A 16,650-nucleotide genomic window follows, 5' to 3' on the forward strand; every position below is an offset into this window, starting at 1 on the left:
TCTTCGAGAAGCTGAGGGTCTATCGATCGCTGTATTTGCTGGTCGCACTTCAAGTCGTCTGGGCCCTTACACTCGATGCATGCCGCGGTATGATCCAGCAATTGAAAACTGCTTGACTTTGTATAAGCCAAGCATGATATATTGGAATGCAGAATGAGTATGCGAGTATGAGTTGTGTAGTAACGATGAGGAGCGAATAACAACAACGGCGTAAGAAATCGTCATCAAACGAGCAGTTCAGAGCGATGTGTACTAATAAGATACAGAAAACCGAGGGGTATGCAGCGAGGAAACCAGACCAGCCTGAAGGTCGTCAGCGTGATGATTAATATATGCATTTCTGGCGAGCTCTGCTAGAGGGGCGATGAGTCCTGCAAGCCAGATAACAGGTGATCACTTCGCAGTCTGAGGGGCGCGATCAACATTATGTCCAGGATGACATGGAGGTGTACATACCATAGTGCGACTGGAGTGATACGACGATATCGACTGCGCCTGCGATGTGCGATACGTCCTTGATGATCCGAGACCGGCATGTAAAGAACTAGAATTGCTGGGCGTGTTCGGTACTGTACCAGTGGTCCGTGTTGAACGAGCGGTGAGAGGCGTCGGCGCGCTGATCATGGATTTCTTCGGAGTCTCCGTCACTTGCTTGCTGCTACGACTGCTAGTGAAGCTCGCTGTTGAGGACAGCAATGCCCTCGCCGTCCCCGGGGTAGGGCTAGTGATCTTCGCTCTCCGACCCGCAGTAACGAAAGGGTGGCGTAGCGCAGCTTGTGGCTTCATCCTACGCTCCGGGTCCCATACTAGGCATTTTGCAATGAAGTCTACGAATGTTTCATCGTCACAACGGAGGACCTGAGCCAGGCTCTTCGTCCCGGGTCTTCTCCGTCGACCTTTGGAGTTCACTACCGGACGAGGTGCACCAGACGTATCTAAACGGCAATGAGGGTTCGGTTGGTCACATTTTGGACCGTGTCACATACCAAAGAATAGCCTCTTTCTCGAGCTGCGGTTGATGAAATCCTTGTCGGGTACGCCAAGGACCTCCATGATACACGACAACTGCTCTTGCTCGTTCTCGCCAGGGAAGATTGGGAAGCCCGTGTACAACTCGGCCAAGATACAACCCAAGCTCCACATATCAATAGCCATGTGGTAATTCATCCCGAGAATGACCTCTGGAGACCGGTAGAACCGACTCTGGATGTACGTGTAGACTAGATAGGGGTCAATGACTACAAACAACATCGACCACACTTCACTCACTCTTCTCATGCTCGAAGCAGCTACTGCCGAAGTCGATGACTTTGATGGCACTCTTCGCAGGATGTTTCAGCAGCACATTCTACAGATCGAAGTTAGTTCAGTTCGTTCGTTGAAGGATTGCGTTCCTACCTCGGGCTTTAGATCGCAGTGAACAATGTGATGATGACGCATCAGGGATAGGGACTGTAGCATCTGACTGGTGAAGCGGCGAATCAGAGCAGTGGTGAAGCCAACGAAGCCATTCGCCTTGATGAGCTCGTAAAGGTTGATGCTCAAAAGCTCCGTAGCGATGCAGAGATGGTTTCTGAAGTAGAAATGCTCCGTCATCTTGATAACATGGTGCTTTTCCTCCTGATCCTGTGGAAGCGATGAGTACGAAGCATATCAAACAGGGTGCCGTCCTCCGTACCCATTTGCGTAGATTGTCCAGAATCTTGATCTCCACTAGGGCTTGGTGGTGGAACCTCTTCTTGTTACGGATGATTTTGACAGCCACCGATTCACCCGTGCAGTGGTCGCGACAATGCAGCACTTGTCCAAAAGACCCCTTGCCCAGTGTGTCAATCACCTCGTACCGATAGGCCAAGTGGTCGTGGTTAACGACGAGGTAATCACCACGGTCATCGTCATAACCATGGTTGTTCGTTGCATTGTCGACAGTAGCAGGTTTCTTGTCGCTGTGTGCCCCATAGCAATAGACAGAGGGGTAATCTAGCATCTCCCGCTTCTCGAAGTCCGAAAGGTACTGAGCTTGCGTACTCTTGAGAAGGGCTGTGCACAACGTGAGCGGCATTCACATGACAGCACGCATAACTCACCAGCGGGAGTGACGGCAGTCGTCGGCGGAATCGGCTCCGGAAACTTCAGCATGGCATCCAGGTCTTCCTGGTTGGCGCCGCTGGCGAGCTTCTTTGCGTGTTGCCTCTTAATGTACTGCATCATCTCTTCGTCACCTAGTAACTCATCCTCGTCGATAGAACTAGGTGCGGGGGAAGGAGTTGACAACGACTGCCTGCTCGATGAGGGCGATGCCATGGCTTGCTGTATGCTGTGCGTCGAAGAGGAGTTGGAAGACCGGGACGTTGGCAATGACAACTTGGGGCTGAGCAGCTTCAGGCCCTTGGAAGGCGACAACGCAGAGAACCGATGCGAAGGACCAGAGTCATTTTGCTGAGCAACTGATGAGATGGACGCGACCGAGCCAGTTGACGACTTGCGTAACCCTGCAAACGACATGGACTCGCGGTTCTTGCGCGGTATAGTGCCGTTGGTCGTGGACGACGTTGGGGCGGACACCTGTCTAGGAACACGCGATGAAGTCGACGGAGATGCCCGGACAGAATGACGTTGCGTCGTAGCAGTTTTAGCACCTGCAGCGTGCCCGTTCTCGAGCACGCCGAATTCATTCATTGACTCGGCCGTGGCAGCGGGGGAACTTCCACGTGAGCCGGACAATGCAGAACTACCAACCAGTAGGCTCGCCCTGCGACCGGCGCCATTGCCCTTAAGCGTAGGAGAGTTCGTCGTCGAGGACCGGCTAGAGATGCGGGGTATCTTCGTAGGGGTGTCCTTTGTGAGGCTCGACGTGGGGTTCAAGGACGATGACGGAGGTGGCTCCTTGGGCTCTTTGAAGACCTGGGAATTGATGCTGCCGACTGAAGGAGAACCAGCGATAGTAGGCAACTGGTTCCTACCACGAAGCGATGAATCGGACTGCTTCTGCATGGAGCTAGCAGTCTGGGAGGTAGCTCGTGACGAGGCCAGTCTCGCAGTTGCCGAGGATGACGGGTTGGATGAACTAGACGAGGAAGAGGTCGATTTCAGGCTGGCAACTCGTTGCGCAGTTGCCGCAGGCAACGCAGATATCTGCATCGGCGGCAGAGGCATAGGCTCCGCCTTCCTCGGAGTCGGCTGAGCAGATGACAGCGTCTAATTGAACCTATGAGCAGGCATCACGATGCAGGACATCTCTGGACTGACCTTTCCTCGCTTCCTACCCATGAGCACGGAGATCCTACTCTCGCTTCGATCTTTGTCGTCCTTCTTCTTGCTCTCTCGGTCGGAGTCCTTCGAACTTGACGTGTCCTTGACGCTCTTCGAATCGCTCTTCTCCCTGTCCGAGTGCAAACTCCTCCTTGAGCTGGAACCCTTAAGCAATGACGGGAGGCCCAAACTCAATACTGACGACTTCTTATGCGATGAGCTCGTGGGAGATGTCAAGCTCGTGTCATGTACAGGTGAATGACTTTCCAGTAGATGAACGCGGGTCGACGCACTTCCCAGACCGCTAGACGTCGGGGAGGGCGGTGGAGGCATCGTGTTAGACGGTGGCAACGCCATCGACTGTGAGGAAGATCGGCGGAAGAATGGGATCGAGGACGGCGTGAGCCGTTTTGTAGACGGACCTCGGCGCAGGGAAGACGAAGGACTGAGGGGTGCCTGAGCTGGCACATTGGTGCTGGCGCTCGAAGCGGTTTCCGATCGGCTGGGTACCGAGCGATCCGGCGTCTGCGACGGTGCATGCAGTGAGGCTCCAGGCGACAGGGGATCCCGAAGAGAGCCGCGGGTCGAGCCAACGGATGACACGGATGCCAGTGAGGTCGCCGACGCCATGGCGGAGTTGATAGGTGACCAATCGTCAGCAGATGCCTTGGATGTTGGCGAGCGCGTACGATCCTTGGACACAGATTTCCTCAGTTGAGCTCCGAACGTTAACGTACGAGGACTGATAGGCAGACCAGGAGACCTGGCGGCAGCCTCATTCATCGACGAGATCGAGGGCGAGTTCGACAGTTTCTTGCCCATGACATTCGAGAAACTCCATTTCTTCGACGGTGTCTTCTGGATGCTGGTCGGGGTCGTGACGGACTTTTGGACCTGGAGAGAGGCGTGCTTCGAGGGAGTGGAAGGGAACGAGGGGACCTCGAGCGATGACTGGAATCTCATGTCGCTGACCGTCTCCCGCTTCGACCTGCTTGATCCTGGGACCTCAGGCGCCGGAGAGACCACCGTCGACGGGGTCTGAGGCTGCTGCTTGTAGCTAGAGATGTCCTTGGGTAGAGGCGGCACAGGAGGTACACGTTGCTCATCGGAGGATTCAGCAGCTCCAGCGAGAGATGCGGCGCGATCACGCATATAACTGGCCTCCCCGCTGAAGCCAGACATTTCGCTGCTTGCGCTGTTACGCTTCGCCTTGTTGGACGACTGTCGGCCAGAAGAGACGGAGACGGACGTAGCACTGGTGCTGATGGACAACGTGGCAGAATCCCTGGAACTCGTCGTGGGAGTGCTCGTGTACGTCCCCGAAGACGCAGAACCACGCTTCGCGCTGAGGCTCGAGCGTGTAATGGAGTTCGACTTCTTGAGGGATGATTTCTCGGGCAGTGGTGAGTTGCTGTGTAGTTCCTCGCCAGAGTGGGACGTAGTACCGTGGACCTCAGTCTCCACGGAGACTTCCGCCCCTGCAATACCGAGACCAACTGTTTGACGCTGTGACGCTACGTGCTCGCCCTTCGTTCTATCCTTGGCAGCGTGAGTGCTCAGCCGCTTACTGCTTCGGCCACCTTCGATGCCTTCCCACTGACCAGAGGCACCTGCAGGAGTGCTCGGACGGCTCGAGCTCCCCAGTCGACTGTGAGCACCAATGCTAGATCTGGCACGAGCGCTCCGGCCCGACAGCCCGTCTAGCTTCCGCAGAGCCTCCATTGTCGCTTGGTCGTCCAAGTCGGACCACCCCTCCTGCGTACCGCGAAGGAGAGAATGAGCGACCATGTTGGATGGCAGGTGTGATGATGAGTCCTTCTCCTTCAGCGGATGGTGAGAAGGGGAGGTTGTCTTGCTACCAGTGCCGCTTTGCTTCAGGAACTGTTGGATAGAGGACGAAGATGGTGACGGCGGGAGATGTGAGAAATCAGACGCGTGAATGCGACGGGACGGATGAGCGTCGCCGTGACTGGAAGACGAAGAACTCGCCGAAGTCTGCCTCTGGTGCTTGACGTTGATAGACAGAGTATCCCTTCGTCGATCCTTTACTTTCTCCCTAACGAGGGCGGCGGTCGCCGCTGGGACGCCAAGGCTCTTGTGTCTGCGAACCTTCTCCTTATCCTTGGGGGTGTTCGACGCCATCGTTGACTTCGCTACCAACATGCCTGCGTGATCCATCTCGAACTCATCCGAGGTGCGCTTGCGGGGCCGATTGGTAGATGCCGCAAAAGCACTGGGCGGGGAGACAGTCTCGGATTGAAGCGCCATGGAAGCAACAGGCTCAAACTCGGCTGAGAAAGTAGCATCTTCCAATGAAGACATATCCTGAACGTGTGCATTCGGCCCTTCTGCGCGTCTCCTGTCGTCAATGGGCAGAGGATGACGAGGATAAAGGATCTCTTCGCCCCCGCTTTCATCGGCTACGGAACGCCTGGATCGCAAAGGGCGCGATATGGGTTGCACTTCGAGGAGCTACAGGCATGTATGAGCTCGTGTTAAACGAGGAACAAGCGTCGTTATACTCACGTCATCGTTCTCCTCCGGTTCACCGTCAATCGCTTCGATGGTCCACGGACTATCAGGCAAGTCTTGCTCCTCGTCCACCATCACTACGCCATCTTCTCCTTGCGACGGTTCCTCTTCCACTTCGTCTAGTTGTTCGTCGATCTCGACCTCATCATGGCGGGGACCCCGCACCCATCTCGGGGTCGCCAACTCTCCCACCCCCACCAGCCCACGCCTGTCGATAGCAGCGGGATCCCTGCCGGGCGTGACCGGCTCGTGCACGGTATGCATCTCTGGGGTCCTCGGCATAGAACGCGACGTAGGTAGAGGCGGGATGGGGGACTCAGGCGGGCTCTGCACGCTGAAGTAGTAGGGATCCAGCGACGAGGTGGCCGAAGGCGAACGAGGTCCTTGTGCATCCGTCTCCAGATTCTGGCCGACCGTCTTCTGAGTACGTGGAACAGTCTGTAATGGAGAGTCAGAAGCAAGTGGGATGGAGACGGGGTTGCTGTCATTACCCGCTGCGCGTCTCTGCGATGATCACGCTCGTATCGTACATCCCCGTCCGACGTCGACTTGGGGTCACCAACGTTCAACGCCGGGGGCCTGTCTCTTCGTTTCGTACGTCCTTTGTCATGAGCTACTTGACCGATGTTGGGGGAGGGCGGGGCAGACATGAGATGGAGATGTTAACGAGTGAGCGAAGCAAATGAGAGACGGTGCAGAGACAACGGCAGAGGGACTCAAGACGAGAAAATAGGTGTTACAGAATTCAGGAAAGCGGATAGCTTGAGAACGACGTTCGCGGTGCCAGCTGGCCGTGGAGGTCAGATGGAGGACGCCCTTGCCAGTGGGCTTGACATTCCAGGGATCCCTCTCGCGTCGACGCTGAACGTCCTCGTGTCGTTTGGTTGTGTTTGTTTACCTGTGGCGCTTCGTCTCGCTCCCGCCGTCGAGCCACCGCGTACGGCAGCCGCTCGCTCGCGTACAGAACCTCTGCGCATTGGCCATTCGAGCATGTTTATAGGTATAACAAATGTCATTCCATCCAATGTATAACCAGTGAGTCTACGATGAACAGTAAGAGCCACCCGAACAGGTGCGTTCGCCATCCCGCACACGAACAAGCTTACGGAGGTGAGCGCGAACCAGCAGCCGGCGCGCGGCAGTGTCCACGCCTCATGCCCTAATAATGGCTAGTCAGGAGATCTTATCGCGGAGGGGGCGACCCTGTCGTGGTGTTCCAGGCGGGGCCCTGTGGGACCTCCCAATCGCCATGGCAGCCCCACTCCCAGTCCGTCTCCTGTATGATCTCCTTCTGCGCCGCCACAAAAGTGTCGACGGGACACATCCCGTCCTTCTGCTGCGGACAGCCCTTGATGCCTGTCAGCGGAACAACGCCGTCGTTGACGATGATCCTAATTTGCGGATCAGGAGTGGATGAACATGACAGCACTGCATGGCCAGCAGTCGCGGATCAGCCTGTGATCCACTTTACACGGCTGATTGAACATACGTTGGAACTGGATGTTTGTTGCGAACGGCGCAAGGTTAGAGGCCTTGAAGGACTGATTCTCGGGTATATGATCAGCGGGCAAGGGGCCGTTGGCAGCAAGTGCCGTCAAGTTGAGCGCAGTGATGACTGCTCGGGATGTGAGCAGACCAAAGAATCGAGCTGTAGCTGCAACCCAACCACTTACCATGCAATACGACGACTTCATGTGTCGCATCGACGTACAAGCTCTGATTGAGAGGGAATGTAAGCGGGCTGCCATGCAGAGTCGCGTTGGTAGATGAGTTGTGGGTCTCGACAGGGCTGTGTGTAAGCCGAGCCACAAGCTCTTGGATGTAGCCTATGCCCAGGACTTTGCTAAGCGGCGCTCCGAACGCAGAGTCGTACCAGAAGTACAGGTCCATGCTGGGACAGAGTTAGCCACCACCGTTGATACCTACGACATCACGTCACTCACGCATAATCAAACCCTTTCCATTCTTCTTCAGTGAACAGTTCGCAAAACTTCGAATAACCGATAGCTACGGTCTGAAGCCGGTGTAAATTAATGGATGGGTTAGAAAATATTGAACACACCTCATATGCACACATCTGCTGCATCGTGTAGACATCTTCAATGGTCAGATCCACGCCCTTCAGCTGCGGCTGCAGACGATCGAGCGCTTTCTTGAGATAGATGGATACCCATTGAGAAACGTAGGGGTAAGCACGGTCAGCCTTCGCCGCGTTGGCAGCATTCGGACATCTGTCATGGAATGAGTGGCCTCATTTCAGATAGGACTTTTGGATCTTACGTCTTGTAAGGAGCGAGAGTGTTGTTGTACTGAGCATCGCGAATGAGTCGACATCAACACAACGAGTGCGCGAAAGCATACACCGTTCTCTTCTATGGTAATACTCTGTTCGTATTGTCCCTCGAATGGGTAGCCAAAGAACCCGATCGCGAAGTTGAGCGCTGATGCAAGCATACGGTCTCTGAGCAGCACTCATGTCGTCAGCACAATTTTTGATGTGGAAAGATTACCAAGCTTACTGAGACTCCGTGCGGAAGACAGGTATAGTATTGGTCTCTGTGAAGTTCTACATGACTTCAGTTGTGAGTCTTCGGCTGGGCAATGGAGGATTTACCTTCAACAGGAAACCGTACTTCATCCTTAAGGAGACCCCGAGGTCGACTATGAGGTAGGGTTTGTATGAGTCTCAACATGGCTTGTGTTATGACTCACATAGTTGCTGCCTCCCGAAAGGTGTCAGGACTAGTCTGCCATCAGTAAAGGGTTTCTGCAGAGAGAGCACGTTGAGTACATACTCTCCTCGCCGAGTTTGTAGGTCCTACCCAAGGGCATGAGCGGGAACGAGTTCAATATCTACAGATCATGACACGCACCAGTCGTTAAGGAAGGCCAGACTTCCCTTTGCGGTCCAGCGATCGGCATACTTGTTCAGCTTCGCCGCAAAGTTGACCGGACCACCATACGACGCTGAAACACAGTAAATGCAAGTTGTGAGTCATTGATATCATGATATGGTAGCCAGTTCCGTACGCTCACCCCATCCAGTTGGGTATCGAGCGCCATGACGATGCAGGAAGTGCAGCCCAGTAATCCTACAAGTCTCCGGCGGCTCAGGAGTCGAGTCTAGGCCAAAAGCACCCTTTCCGACACTCCACCATGGCGACAAGTTGCCCCAATGCTTGAACAGGCTGAATTCGGTATGGTTTGACTTGTGCTTTTCAAACACCGGGGATACAAGGTGAGCAGCACCGCTGTGAATGGGATACGAAGGGGCGGTGGCGATAAGTGCGGGTTCCGCGCCCGTGGGGGTAGGTCCGGCATGACCAACGTCCGTAGGGAATAATGAAGGGAATGCGTTGGTTGGTGAGGAAGGCGGGAAATGGTGGACCTCGGTAGAGCCAACGTAGGGAGGAGCGAGTACGTGCGCATGGTCAGAAGCAGCGGGATGACCACCAGTCCCCAACCACTGGTGCGTGCCGGCAACGTACTGCAAAACAACGCATGTTAAAGCACCCCCAAGGAAAGCTAGGCACAGGATCCAAGGAGAATGAGACGTAGTACACCTCGGCGTTGTCTGCGGCTTGCGCGGGGACTCCTGCTGGTGCTCTGTCGCGACCGGGAGTGGAAGCAATGCCTCGCTTTCGGAGTTGTCTTGAACATAATACTTGTACTCCTCAGAACCGCTGGACTCTTCACGAGAGCTCATCTTAGACGAGCCGGGAGTCGTCCGGGTGGAATGCCCGCCAGAGAGGAGGTGCGAGCGTGCGGGGACGGACTGTGCAGCTGAGTGTCCGCGTCAACCTGTGGCGGAACGAGCCCTCGAAGAACGCGGCCCGGCGCGCCATAGAGCCGCCCTTAATTGAGTTGCTTGCTCGACGTCGACATCCATGCAGATGAACTAAGTAGCATTTTGCCCCCATTGGCTTTAGCAGCCTCTGTCAGTTCTGCACTACGTTGGCCTCACTATGATGCAGATATAAGTATACCAGTATCAGACTGCCTATCCTGAAACAATAATAATACAGGATCCATAAGAACTGGTAGTACATCAAGTCTGTCATCCGGGTCCGGAGTGGAGTCGTGCGTTATAGATATACACTGCATCAGGTCCGAGTCGAGAGCAATGTGACGAAAGCTGGTAGAGATGCCTCAGAAATGGCTGAAAAATAGAACTCGTGCTCCGAATTGTGAGGCCCGACGATGTTGTGCGCTATTTCATGCGCTAGCGTGAAATACCTTGGTACGAAGACGTAAGCTTAACCTGGACTTGCGAGCAAGGAGATTACTTACCATGAAATCAAAGCCTCCTTCATGTTTCCTCCTTGTACATCCTTGTCATCTATGCATCATGATCAGCGTCCTGCATGCCCGTTAAGTAAGCGATACGTACGCCAAGCCTCGAAATACCGCAGACTCAAGAACAGGCTGGCATTGCGATTGAACGCAATACGCTGCCCAGTCTTGTCGAAGTAGAAGTGTATGCTGCTGCGAGGTAGCTTGTACACTTCTAGAAGCGGAAGGACGACATAAATGAAGCGGGCAATCATATCGCGCTTGGTCTCCATGATGGATGCGACATTCGCGACATCTGCACCATGGATTAGTGAGACTATACAGCGAAGTCAAAGCACATACCCCTTGCAGCATAAACCTTGAGGTCTTCCATGGTGCCTGCAGAAGGAATTATGTAGTCAGATGCCCTGCAATGAAACGGCGGCACTCACCAATCAAGGACAAGTTGAGAGACTCTCCTGTACCATCGCAATAGCCCTCATTGAGCGCTTCCTTGACCATCTGCTGGTTCTCTCGTGACTGGATCTGATCTTGCTTTTCCTCCTTACAGGCGCTGATCGCCATATCGATGACAGAAGCTGTCGACCCTGTCAAAAGGGATGGTACATACAAAGTGGTGCAGATACTCACATATCTTGTTCTTTGGTGTTACATAGCCCGGAGGATTGCGCTTGACGGGGCCACTTCCCACAGGCACAGGCGACGTGGATTTGCTTCCGCTCATGGATATTGACTGTCAGTGGTGTGATGGTGGTCAATTCTCAAAACGCCACTCGGTACAACGGCGAAGCCCACCTCGTTGTCCCCAGCCCCAGCCCCCGTTCGTCTAGCGTCCGGTGGTGGGGTCGCTTGTTCAGGAGACGCCGCCCCGACGCCGGTGAAGGCATTCTGAAAGCGTTTCCAGGTATCAGAATGGCGAGCATCAGACAATCGCTTAGCCACGTCAAAGGCCTTGGTGCTCGCAGGGCCCGCTGAGGGCGGTAACAGATCTTGTGGCTGCGTTGCAGTTTGCCCTGAGAGTGAGGATTTCTCAGAGCTGACGTCGTGATTTGGGACGAGTGCTGTGGATTCAGCCTTCTTGCGCATGGCTTCTTCTTGAGCAGCTCGCTGAGCTTGCTGTTGCCTCAGAATCCGATCCACTGTGAAACGATGAGATGAGAATTGAGGTGGTCACAACACCACTCACCATTGTATCCACGTCTTTTCAAAGACCGTAAGTCCGTCGACAGGATAGTCATGAATAGTAGGATATCATTGGCTTTGGGCATATTGAAGAGAATGCGACACATGGAACTTGACACTCTGGGCGAAGGGTGTGTCAAGACTTCCGTATAATGACCGCTCCATGACGGACATCACTTACTCGTACATATCCACTTGGTTGTTGTGGGCCAATAGGAGCTCAACGGGCCCCGCTTGATCCCGCCGGGCCAGAGCAGACGACTCTTGCATCTGAGTTGCACGAATGGTCCCAAACTGCAACGTCTTCACAACTGTCAGTTTACCATACATCCTGACGATGAAGTGTTTGTCATCGTTGAGCCAGCTAAACTTGACGCGCGGAGCAGCATGGGTATGCTCGTGTAGGAACAAGGGTAGACGCTCCAGAATAAGAGATCGTATCTCCGCAGCCTTCGGCGACTTGGGCACCTCGGTAGTCGTCTGATGCTCCTGCTTCACCAAGGAACTCAAGATCTTGCTACCTAGCGCTAAGTAGAACGCTACAAGGTCTTTCAACTTGGGCGCAGCATTCCGAAGCGGAGCTATACACACCTTCGAGGAGATCTTCTTGAGGCGCGGTGAATATCGCATTTCCGAACACTTGATATGCATTGGGGTCGTCCGCCACCACAATCTGACCCGCCGGGAGGAGGTCGTACTCGTATTCCCAGTCGTCCTCCTCCAAGTCGGCCAGGTCATCCGGTGACTTTGATTTCTCCGTTGGCCTTGGCTTCTTCACACGTCGTGAGCCCAGCAACACCGACGATCGCTTGAGACGGGTCATCGTCGCTCCCGAGAAGAGCCGATGGTTGACCGCAATATTGCGAAGTTCATTTAGGTAGCTGTCTTCCGTTAGCATACGAGCACGTTGCGACGGCATGCACACCTACCTATCGCGACCGCCCGCGAGTTCATAGAACTTACGCGGGTCGTCAAGAATGATCTTCGCGATCTCCTCGACAGACGGTTCTTGCTTCGACCCACATGCTGATAAGAACTGGTTCGCGCGAGTGCCAAAGTCGACGAAGGTAAATAGCTTGGAATGTAGTTGCGCCTCGGTCTGTCCACGCAGGTAGCACTGAGAAGGTGGCATGAGGCGAGCCTGCTTCTCTCCGGGAGCTGTGACTGGGATGATGGGCATTTCAGAGAGCGTCTTCAGCTGAGCCGGCGTGAACTCTGTGACAAGTTAGCAATAGTCGGGAACCTTTTGTCACGAACGGACCTGCTATCCGTCCCGCTAGAACTCCAAACCACTCCCGAGCGCTGGCTTCATTGGAGGGGGGAGACGTCTGAAGCAGGTTGACCAACGCCGCAGTGGGTGGATGCTCATGAATTTTCAGCTTCGTGAGTGCGTCGGCTTTGAGACTCGGGTCGACGGTTGAGAACCCCAAACTTGCCCATTCCGACGACGCATAAACCTGGAAAAGTAAAGTTCACTTCCGGACGTGGGCACATAGTGGGCACTGCTCACCTCTGATGGCTTCGCCATATACGGCTTGCCGTCCTTGACAGCAGGTATGAACGCGATTTGCGAGAAGTTGTTGGGATCGTAATCCGAGTACTTCGTCGCGACACTATCCAGGAAGTATCTGAGCGCAACAGTGCGGACTTTCTGGTCCGCACTGGCAGCTAGTCCGAGGATGACATGGAGTGAGGGGAATCGCTGCAATCCCAGGTTGTACAGAAACTTTGCTGGTGAAGTGTCAACATAACTCAACGCTGTTATGATTCATGCTTACCTTCCTCCGAGTTTGCTCGCCATCTAAGTTGTTGTCCCCAGTTAATGATCGGCAACCCCAGCTGTCGGAAGACGTCCGAGGGTTCGTACAAGTCCTTGGCCATATAGCGCAGCCGCTTGCTATCCGCTTCATCCTCTTCTTCCTTTGGGAAAGCTGCCGTCACTCGGAGGCGATCGATCTCGACAGGATTCAAGGTCATCTGGACCGCAATGAGGTACTTCACCAGATCCGCAGTGGTCCAGTCACCGGTCTTGATCATCCTGACATAGGCCGTTGAGTAGGCGCGTCGCATGAGCATCATCAGACTAACCTGTTGAACACAATCTGTAGATCCACATGTCTACGCACACCAATGGCCGTCAGGACCTTCTCCAATGCGCCCTTCACCGGAGCGCCACTAGGCAGATGCACAATAGGCAAGTCCTTGAAGATATGGGCACTCTGAAAATACGCCTCCTCCGAAAGCTTCAAACCTGCCGACGTGGGCACGCACGTCTTTCCGCGCAGCAATGTCACTGTCTCTTCTTGGGAGCCCTTCGCCATGCTCGGCCACATCCGCGCGAGTACCTGGAAGACTCTCTCTGCCCATTGCGGAGACTTTGTCATGTCATGGTCAACGTCGAATTCAGTTGCGCTGGTGATGTGCCGTATCCAGTCGATAGCGGTGAATTCCCTCCAGGGGAAAGCGGTCGCCAGCTGATTCGGGTCAAGGTGTCTGCTCACGCTGACAGGTAGCAGATGCGCAGGAAGGGGCCCGTCCGTGGGGATAGCACCCATGGTACGCGTATTGAGGAATGTCTGGATGGACGACATCGGAATGATACGCTCGTCAGCGGTCCCCTTCTCGCCAAGGCACAGCACGGCGGCGTTTAACAGCTCGGTGCGAACCTGTCCGAGAGTCCGTGCTTCGCCTTGGCTCTGGACACCGATCCACCACTTGAAGCAGGCGATCATCTCGCTCTCAGCGAGCGGACGGGCGCGCAGCTCCTGCAGGACATCCATGAACTCGATGTTCTTGACCATCCCGCGGTCCTGCAGAGCACCGATCATGCGTTTGGCACCCGAAAACACCTCGTCGGGGATGACAGGGAGCTCCTTCACAAACTCCGAGAAGGCCGCGTCGGGAATGCGTACGTCCGACGCGTTGCGGACACCTGCTGTAGAGATAAGTGGGAATGGCTGACGAGGTCCGCCGCACAGGAAGAAGGCGGCCTCCATCTTCCTTGACACCTCGGCAAGGGGCGTCGACTGGTGAAAGGTAAAGAACTTCATGACGTGAAGTGCCCTCGCGCACAACCAAGTTGTCAGTTCTTTGTCAAGTTTCGCAGAGGGGTTCTGTCCTGCTACTCCAGCCCAGAGCTGACGAATCTGGTCCAATTCCAGCTCATAGCCAGCCCGAGCGAGGAAGCCCCCTACGTATAGCAGCTCTTCGTTCCATACTGAGGGTATTTGAGTTAGGCGATTCACTATAGGCGAGACGCCGTAAACATACCGGCTACTGTGCGATCCCTATGGAAAAATCTCGCGATCAGGGACGCGACAGCCATACATACACCCCACTCACATCAAGTCAATGGATTCACGTTCGACGGTTGGGATGAATCTCGCCGCCATATGGCCTGCGATGCCCGTCGTTTGGCTAGTTGCATGGCCCTGTCAAGGTTCAGCATCAGCGCCATAATCTAATGGCCCAATGTAATGTAGTTCACGATGAATATTCTCGCAGAGCCAGTCCTGAGTGGCCTTGTCAGCGGCTCCTCTGACACTCGCCTGGCCAGCGTACTCACCCCTCGATGTCAGCACGAAGTCCTTGGAAGACGCTGCCCGTCTTCTCCGGCTGCTTCTCGTCGTCCTTCTTGCTCGCATCGTACTCGTCTTTCCCAGTCTACAAAGATGACGCTGAGAGTAAGTATATGAAGATGTGATCAACTGATAGCACTGACGTAGATCAGGTGCAGATTCATGTTGGCAGGCGGGTTCTTCTTGGTCGACCGATGCAGCTCAGATCTCAACTTCGTGTCGAGCTTCACTGATACGTCCGCGGAGAATATCGAGAGCATTACACTTGTCTCGGTGACAGTCGTCGGGTCGATCTGCTCCACAACGGGAGGTGGAACGGGCGTAGTTGCACGTTGAGGGGTGTGTGTTCCTGAAAGCGAGGAGAACAGGGACGAGAAGAACCCGCTGGATTTCGCTGTCGCTGCTGCAGGCTTTGGTGGTACAACTTTCTCGCTTCCTGCCAGGTATACCCACCGGATGAGTTCAGCCTGGATAAACAAAGCTATTACACAGGGATCAGTGAACAGGTTGGATGAGAAAAAACACTATTCATCACTGACGCGTGGTATGTATATCTCGGACTTGCATGATGCCCTTTGGACCTGTATTCTTCAACCCCTTTGGTACTCCGACGGACTTCATGATTCCGGGCTGCTTCGTCAACCTCGAGATACGTGTGTCGTCGAGGTACACGCTGACGTCGGAGAGCTGTTTCATGAACGTGATTGAGGATGCGAGGAACCGGGTGAGGTCGAACGCCTTCGGAATCGGCGCCGGCTCACGGAGAGTCATCTCAAATGTTGTCCAGGGGTCGTCCACGTCCTCCGCATTGGGAAGTTTACCTCGTCTGACAAAGAGCTACTTCTTGTGAGCGGCCTGAGATAGGGGAAAGACGCGGAACAGTACCTGATCCTTTCCGTCCTTCCAGTAGAAATGCATCCATTGACCTACGTGGATAGCATTGGTCAACGGAGACTACCCAAGCATACTGAAACCCGTGACAGACCTCCTGACGTTACAAATGGCTCCTCCGTGACGGAGAACAAGCTGTAGAAACCTGAGGACAAACAGCGTGAGGCGACACCGCATTGTGCAATTGTAGACAGTAACACCCACCCACTCCGAAGGCACCGATCTTCTCTTCGTCGGGATTACCCTCGGCTGCGAAGCGTTCGAGTCGAGACGATGACAACGACGGGCCAGGCACATACCGATCTTCTTCAAACGATTCCAATCTTCATCTCTGAAGTGCATGCCATCATTCTTGAACGACCACTGATGCACTAGGCCAGCCTTCCGATCCAGAGCCTGCTGGTCAAGCGGAGGCAACGGTGCGTCCTCGGCACCATTCGCCTTCTTGTGGTCTAGGTATGCCTTCGTCTCGAACCGAATCTCCACTCTCTTCGCGCCAGCATCATCGGAGTTCTGGAGAAGTTCGCGAAATACTGCGACAGCGTAAGCTGGAGCGCAGCCGTAGTAAGAAGTATATACCGACTTGTGAACTCGGCAGAGTACCGCGCCAGAACTTTGTCAATCAGGGCACGTTGGTTTACCTCGACAGACTCGTCATATCCGCTTTCCCACTTCGCGAAATCCCTCAGAGCCCGAACGCTCATATTGAAAAGAGAAGCTCACCAATGCATCTCTAGCGTGTGCCATCTCTCAATGATCCCAGTACACCGCCAGGAACAGCCCTTCCGTCGCAGTGGTGAGACTTTCTGGCGTCCAGGATACTAACAAGAATAGTATGTTCTCGTGTCGAATCGTCGCAGACAAAATTGTGGAGGTCGTGGATGGAGGCGACGCGTCGCCGGCCAGTCCACTCAATAGACCT

At 54.5% G+C, this 16,650-nt stretch overlaps 3 protein-coding genes across 3 annotated transcripts; all 3 read right to left on the bottom strand.

Annotated features, from left to right (window-relative positions):
- Window positions 1-90: 90 nt before the first annotated feature.
- On the bottom strand, window positions 91-6,625 carry C8Q71DRAFT_734955 (uncharacterized protein). The gene is made up of 10 exons (XM_047922435.1): window positions 6,276-6,625; window positions 5,779-6,222; window positions 3,250-5,724; window positions 2,088-3,198; window positions 1,679-2,040; window positions 1,399-1,626; window positions 1,270-1,348; window positions 987-1,220; window positions 457-935; window positions 91-405 (listed from the first exon to the last, which is right to left on the bottom strand). Exons 1-10 carry the CDS (start codon window positions 6,432-6,434, stop codon window positions 394-396), a joined length of 5,583 nt encoding a protein of 1,860 aa, XP_047783927.1. The 5' UTR covers window positions 6,435-6,625; the 3' UTR covers window positions 91-393.
- Window positions 6,626-6,777: 152 nt separating this feature from the next.
- Window positions 6,778-9,588, bottom strand: C8Q71DRAFT_734956 (phosphoglycerate mutase-like protein). Its single transcript, XM_047922436.1, has 13 exons — window positions 8,821-9,588; window positions 8,658-8,751; window positions 8,580-8,602; window positions 8,497-8,526; window positions 8,399-8,445; window positions 8,304-8,350; window positions 8,146-8,245; window positions 8,065-8,093; window positions 7,847-8,015; window positions 7,728-7,798; window positions 7,458-7,675; window positions 7,274-7,399; window positions 6,778-7,212 (listed from the first exon to the last, which is right to left on the bottom strand). The coding sequence occupies exons 1-13, from the start codon at window positions 9,488-9,490 to the stop codon at window positions 6,968-6,970; spliced, it is 1,869 nt and encodes a 622-aa protein (XP_047783928.1). The 5' UTR covers window positions 9,491-9,588; the 3' UTR covers window positions 6,778-6,967.
- Window positions 9,589-9,679: 91 nt separating this feature from the next.
- On the bottom strand, window positions 9,680-16,628 carry C8Q71DRAFT_734960 (uncharacterized protein). The gene is made up of 27 exons (XM_047922437.1): window positions 16,452-16,628; window positions 16,312-16,399; window positions 16,028-16,261; window positions 15,933-15,977; window positions 15,823-15,873; window positions 15,723-15,763; window positions 15,377-15,674; window positions 14,981-15,318; window positions 14,825-14,922; window positions 14,747-14,771; window positions 14,602-14,690; window positions 14,530-14,546; window positions 13,348-14,476; window positions 13,038-13,297; window positions 12,770-12,990; window positions 12,521-12,716; window positions 12,189-12,474; window positions 11,851-12,140; window positions 11,441-11,798; window positions 11,264-11,379; window positions 10,873-11,216; window positions 10,708-10,810; window positions 10,509-10,655; window positions 10,420-10,455; window positions 10,175-10,372; window positions 10,075-10,123; window positions 9,680-10,020 (listed from the first exon to the last, which is right to left on the bottom strand). The coding sequence occupies exons 1-27, from the start codon at window positions 16,473-16,475 to the stop codon at window positions 9,888-9,890; spliced, it is 5,214 nt and encodes a 1,737-aa protein (XP_047783929.1). The 5' UTR covers window positions 16,476-16,628; the 3' UTR covers window positions 9,680-9,887.
- Window positions 16,629-16,650: the final 22 nt, after the last annotated feature.

Source organism: Rhodofomes roseus, assembly GCF_022264815.1.
Source record: "Rhodofomes roseus strain CIRM-BRFM 1785 chromosome Unknown C8Q71scaffold_2, whole genome shotgun sequence".
Taxonomy (NCBI): domain Eukaryota; kingdom Fungi; phylum Basidiomycota; class Agaricomycetes; order Polyporales; family Fomitopsidaceae; genus Rhodofomes; species Rhodofomes roseus.

What these genes read in the sequence shown, in the direction of transcription:
- C8Q71DRAFT_734960 (XM_047922437.1), bottom strand. Translation starts at nt 16,475, where the DNA reads ATGGCACACGCTAGAGATGCATTG. An exon ending in GATCGGTGCCTTCGGAGTGG is followed by an intron (nt 15,874 to 15,932) that starts GTGGGTGTTACT and finishes GTTTGTCCTCAG; the next exon opens with GTTTCTACAGCTTGTTCTCC. An exon ending in TCTAGCGGGACGGATAGCAG is followed by an intron (nt 12,475 to 12,520) that starts GTCCGTTCGTGA and finishes AACTTGTCACAG; the next exon opens with AGTTCACGCCGGCTCAGCTG.
- C8Q71DRAFT_734956 (XM_047922436.1), bottom strand. Translation starts at nt 9,490, where the DNA reads ATGAGCTCTCGTGAAGAGTCCAGCGGTTCTGAGGAGTACAAGTATTAT. An exon ending in TTTCGGGAGGCAGCAACTAT is followed by an intron (nt 8,446 to 8,496) that starts GTGAGTCATAAC and finishes CCTACCTCATAG; the next exon opens with TCGACCTCGGGGTCTCCTTA. An exon ending in GTCTTCCGCACGGAGTCTCA is followed by an intron (nt 8,246 to 8,303) that starts GTAAGCTTGGTA and finishes AGTGCTGCTCAG; the next exon opens with AGACCGTATGCTTGCATCAG.
- C8Q71DRAFT_734955 (XM_047922435.1), bottom strand. Translation starts at nt 6,434, where the DNA reads ATGTCTGCCCCGCCCTCCCCCAACATCGGTCAAGTAGCTCATGACAAA. An exon ending in TGGACAATCTACGCAAATGG is followed by an intron (nt 1,627 to 1,678) that starts GTACGGAGGACG and finishes TCGCTTCCACAG; the next exon opens with GATCAGGAGGAAAAGCACCA. An exon ending in GAGAAAGAGGCTATTCTTTG is followed by an intron (nt 936 to 986) that starts GTATGTGACACG and finishes ATTGCCGTTTAG; the next exon opens with ATACGTCTGGTGCACCTCGT.